At 31.2% G+C, this 5,751-nt stretch overlaps 1 protein-coding gene across 1 annotated transcript in view; it reads left to right on the plus strand.

Moving 5' to 3' along the window:
* LOC145249478 (dynein regulatory complex subunit 3-like) overlaps positions 1 to 5,211 on the plus strand; it is a 112,383-nt gene extending 107,172 nt beyond the window's left edge. Inside the window, exon 11 of the mRNA XM_080111071.1 lies at positions 4,884 to 5,211. Within this exon, the coding sequence (XP_079967197.1) occupies positions 4,884 to 5,129 (246 nt within the window). The 3' untranslated portion in view covers positions 5,130 to 5,211. The remainder of the gene's footprint in view (positions 1 to 4,883) is intronic.
* Positions 5,212 to 5,751: the final 540 nt, after the last annotated feature.

Consider the following 5,751-nt stretch of genomic DNA (forward strand, 5'->3'; position numbering starts at 1 on the left):
TTGTGGACCGTTGTTAAGCTAGTAAAAATAACTGCTAAGGGGTCAAAATTGAAAAAAAAAATGGAATTTGGCAGGCCCAAGTCGACTTAAAGCGATCTTGTACGCATGCACAAATATACATTTATATGTTAAAGCCGGTTCATTTTAAACTATTTCTTATTCGTCTGATGATAACTCAACCCATAATGATTAAAGATAGAAGGGTATATATTTTGGTTTCGATTCTAGTTGATGGACCCTAAGTCATTTTTTTCCTTTTTTCTTTTTCATTTTGAAATCACTACTATATATTGGGTATAATCAATAGAGAATTGGCTCTATAATAATAAATACGAAATCTGCATGAATTAAAATATCACATTTAAGCATATTTTATGACTAGGCAGCACTTGGCAGCCCGTTAAAGGAAAGTAGTTTAGTCTTAGTAGCATTAAATGTTACTGTACACTTATGGTCCCATTTCATTACCGAGCGAAAGTCGTTTTTAGGATTCTTACCTTGGATATGTGTACATTCGTGTTTCACTCATATCTATTATAGAGCATCGTGTTATCAGAAAATATACCCATCTCAGACACAATTTTATCAGAGAGTTCATTTATGAATATCAGAAATAATAAAGGTTCAAGGATCGACCTCTGCATTAATATCATGTTGTTTGGATGTATGGCTATGGTAGGCAACTTAAATTTTCTTTTGTCTAAGAAGGATCCGATTATGTTGAGTATTCTTTCAGAAATACAACAGGATTTAATTTTTATGAGAAGCCCTTCATGCCAGACGTCGGCAAAGGCTTTGGATATATCAAGGGCTACAACTCTAGCTTCTTGTATCGTATCCAGTAAATGAGATATGCTTTCAGAGATGACAGTTAAAATATCTGCAGTAGAATGGGCTCTCCTAAATTCATACTGTTGGTGAGAAAGAAGCTTAGCGTTTATAAGTTGGCAAACTATTGCTTGATTGATTAATAACTCAAAAATTTTGGTGAAGAGTAGCAGGAGATTGATGAGGCGATAATTGAGCAGGTTAGTTCTTTCATCAGAATTCTTGAATACTGCTAAAATAGAGGCAATTTTCCGGAACCAAGAATTGGCTTGACATTTGTTGAAGAGTTTGGGGAGGACATGGGGCTATCTCAGTGGAGCATTTCTTAATTAATATGGTAGGAATGAGATCAGGCCCACATGCTTTGTAGTTGTCTAAGTTTTCTATGATATCATGGACATAAGAAAGGGGTGATTTTCAAATCTACTAGTGTATTTTCTGTGTGCAAAGGGAAATGTGGGAGGAAGTGGTTTGAGGTGTCTAAGGTGGAGTTGGAGGCCAAGCAGGTCAGCTTTCTCGGTTGTCATGCAAGTGATATCATTGTTGTTAGTTAATGGGAAAATTATTGACTGTCCATTATTCCCCACACTATTATAAATTTTCCAGAAATCACGAGTTCCGATTTTCTACAACTTGATACATTTCCTGATCACTTTGGCATGCCTTCTTTTAGATGTAACAATGAAAATACACTGCTGCTATGAATCCAATATTTGTTGTCTCAATTTTGTTAAAACAACATATATATATATATATATATATATATATATATATATATATATATATATATATATATATTAGACATTAAGAGGAGATTATAGATAGATATATAAATTCCCGTTCACATACACTTTTCAGGATAAAGCTAGAACCCAGAACTAGATAGAATCGAGCAATTGCATCGACAACGGACAACGCCCGTAGAATGTAGAACTGGATGAAAATATAAGAATTTAAAAAATCGAGGCATAGTCAATAGATTGCGCCGTGGCCCATATCTTTAGGTCGTCAGTATTGCACACTTCATGAGTGCGACGACCTGGGTTCGCGCCTATGTCAGAGCATGTCACTGATGAGATTCAGTACATCGAAACCCACTTTGGGTCTGGCGTTGTCCGTTGTCGATGCAATTGCTCGATTCTATCTAGTTCTGGGTTCTAGCTTTATCCTGAAAGGTGTATGTGAACGGGAATTTATATATCTATATATATATATATATATATATATATATAATTATACATACATATGTATATATATATATATATATATATATATATATATATATATATATATATATATATATATATATGTATGTATAATTATTCAGAATAGTGAAATACAATAAATTTAGTGGTGCGCAAATCTAGTGATTATCGGTTGATATATGGAAAAAATTTTACCGTATTGATATAATCAAAGATTTGCCGGATATCCAATCAAACTAAAGAAAAACTGATGAAATAAGTACAGATTGGATTGTTACCAGCTTCCTTGGATTCGTTACAAGACGCGTTGAATCTTTTTACCGGCCGAACACCAAGAACTTCCATTACAGGATTTAGCATACACTTTCGATTTGAAGTTCAATATCCTTTGTTTTTCTGCATTAATATACAGTTTCCCTTATTCTATGTAGCTAAAACGATTTACAAACTTTAAAAAGATTTAATTCAATTTTCTATTTTTATTACCTTTAGCAAATTAGGTGAAAACCTTTTATAATATTTGCTAATATTTTTCCTCCGAGGAGATGTATAAACATCGAAAACTCATGGGTTAAGGAAATATATTTTACTATACTGTATTCTTTGTCTTGCATACAATAAAATTTCTATATTTGAAATTCAACTTTTTCAAATCACAAAATTTAAATTCCTTATATATATATATATATATATATATATATATATATATATATATATATATATATATATATATACTGTGTCTGCAAAATCAAGACTTCAAGACAAGGTGTTGATGGCAACGAAAAGTGTATTTCATTTTACGTTACAATTGTTTCAATGTCCAGGATGACAATTTCAAACATTATATCGTTTTAAAATTTTCAAAAACCAGCATTTCTTCAGACTTTATGAATAAGCACACTTTTTGCAATGTAGCATTTTTTTAATATAAAGAAAAAAAGGGGGGATCCCTAACGGGAAAAGCATGCGAGAAACATTTCCCTTGGTTGTGGTTACGGATATATATATATATATATATATATATATATATATATATATATATATATATATATATATATATATATATATATATATATATATAGATTGGCTACGTCAACCACCTTAAGTCGCACAAAACTCCTGTTCAGGTCAACTTTGCACCTATTAGTCCAAACCAAACGATCTGTTTAGCATGCAGCAAACTTTGCATGTCTACTGCTGGTTTGAGAATTCATAGGAATACCTTTCAACCTCCAGAGGAAGTCAACTCGATGAAAATTGCTCAATTTGTATGTCACATCTGCTTCAAGATGTGCAAATCTGCGGCGGGAGTGCAGAGTCGTCTGAGATGGCACAGACGACAAGATTGGGAGGACTCAATGTGACGGCGATCATCTGGAAAGATGCAGTAATCATCATATATATATATATATATATATATATATATATATATATATATATATATATATATATACTCATTATTCTTCAATATGGACTGGAAAATGTATGTACTTATAATTGAAGTTTAATTTTGATTTAATCCCATAACGATTTTGTTTGTCCAATAATCAGAAAATAAATAATAAAAGACTGTTTCTTATTGATGCTAACCTTCTGTCTACTAAGACAATGCCATTCTACATCATCTGGTGCCCTGCAGCATCTGCTATGGCTATACAGTTTGAAGCTGGAGTTCTAGATGCAGACCTCGGCGAGTGATAAAGAGACCTGCATTTGCTCGGTTACCAGGGTCCCCCTCTCGGCTTTGCACACAAAGTCTGATAGAAAAGCAAGCCAATATGGTCAGAGTCAGCGCAGCTGTAAGTGTATCAGAATTTTTGTTGGAATTTTTGACACCCCTAACACGAAACTGCGAATAAAATATAAAAAACTCGTAATTTCTCTTTTAAAAGTGGGTTATTTTCTTTATGGATTATACTTTCAAAATAAACTATTAAAGTTGCATAAAAAGTAATAGAAATATTATTTTTTTTTATTTAAAAAAAAAAACCAGTAATTAAATTAATTTTACGAGTTCAGTATTTTTCCATTTTTAAACTTTAAAAATCTATCAAAATTTTTCTATTGATTCTATTTTTACGATATTTTCAGGGTCAATGTGAAATTTTATGCTCTTTCCAATAAACTGAATATAATATTTTAGACAAACTTTTTTTAAATTCACGCTCGCCCCCATTTTGAAATGTCTATTAAAAAGTAAATAATTAATTTACTCACCAAAGTTTTATATATTACAAATTGAAGATAAAATATCAATAAATAATATATTCAATTTTAAAACAAAAAGTAGTGTTTTTTTTTTTTAGAAATTTACGTGTAAAATCCGAAGTTTAAAACTTTTTTTTTTTTTAAATCACGTTGTTGTTTTTTTCTAATGAAATCTTGGTCCTTGCTCCTTTAATTGAAAAAAAAAATTAGTGTTTGAATTACATTTTTCGAGTAGTTATAAGCTTGGAAAGACAGGGGGTTGAATTATTCAATATTTTCACAAAGTTTCTGACACATCTAGCGCAGCTACAGGAGTTGCTGGAATGGTATTGCAGTGCTTCACCATCCGCCCATCGGGACTCCAAACTGGATTTTTTTTTATTGGGTTTACACCCTTAGCTTTTGCCTTCCCCAAGGAATCCACAAGGCAGTAGAGCTATTTGCTCAAAGCTGATGAAAATTTGAAAATATTTTCAATTTAGATAAAAATAACGGAGGTCCTCATAATACATATGGTTGTATGAAAATAAAAACAAAGTCCTTAAGTGATGTTTCTTAAAAAGTGTTTATTATAATGATCATAAAATGTTTATTAAAACAAAAATGATGAAGTAATTTATTTCAATTTTTTTTTTTTTTAAGATCCTGGTTGACAAGGACACAGTTGTAAACGCGTTGACATCTTCTCACGAAGTCCATTTACAGAAGATTGATAATCGGGAGGACCAGATCATCAGTCGGATTCGCCATTGGATGAAAACGCTGATTAAAAAAATCCATGAAGAGGAAGAAGTGCAGCGCAATCGTCAGAGAGTGATTGAGATCAATAATTTGATGGACCATTTTCGTGAACAAGTGGAAAATTTTGATACGATGCCTGGTGTGTGAATTATCTCCCTTGGAACTTTCTGGAGTTATCGAGAGTTATCTTTCTTTGATTTACAAAACCGTTTTAAAAATTGCCTACCTATTTGCTGTGTTATTTTTTTGTTTGTTAATTTTGTTGTTTTTATTTTTATTATTTTTTTTTAATCTATAGAATAACCATAGTTTTAGATCTATTCAAAAAAAAAAAAAAAGAAAAAGAAAGAAAGAGGCATAAAAACAACTTATTCAAATTTTTGCTCTAATACTTTTCAAAGGAAGAAGTGTTAGTTTTCTATGTAAATTCTGACTCTGAATTAATAATTTGTTTTTTAGATAACTACTTCACGTGTTTCTGTGTTTGTTTTTTTCTCGTGTCTCTCCAATAATAATAATAATAATAATAATAATAAAAAAAGGTAAATGTTACCTTACGCCACAACAGAACACCGACCACCCTAATTTGGTTTTTAAGGGGTATTCGAGGTCGCTGACAACGAATCTGATAATCAAACTCGCCGCAAATTTACCGTTTGCATGGTATGAAAGTTAAGCTAAAAGTAATTTTTTTTCTTAATTCAAAGAATTAAAGATAGAAAAAAATTCAAAATTTCGAACATTTATTACTATAAACATAACGAACAAG

This window comes from Euprymna scolopes, chromosome 28 (assembly GCF_053919585.1).
Source record: "Euprymna scolopes isolate OS-2025 chromosome 28, ASM5391958v1, whole genome shotgun sequence".
In the NCBI taxonomy this organism is placed as follows: domain Eukaryota; kingdom Metazoa; phylum Mollusca; class Cephalopoda; order Sepiida; family Sepiolidae; genus Euprymna; species Euprymna scolopes.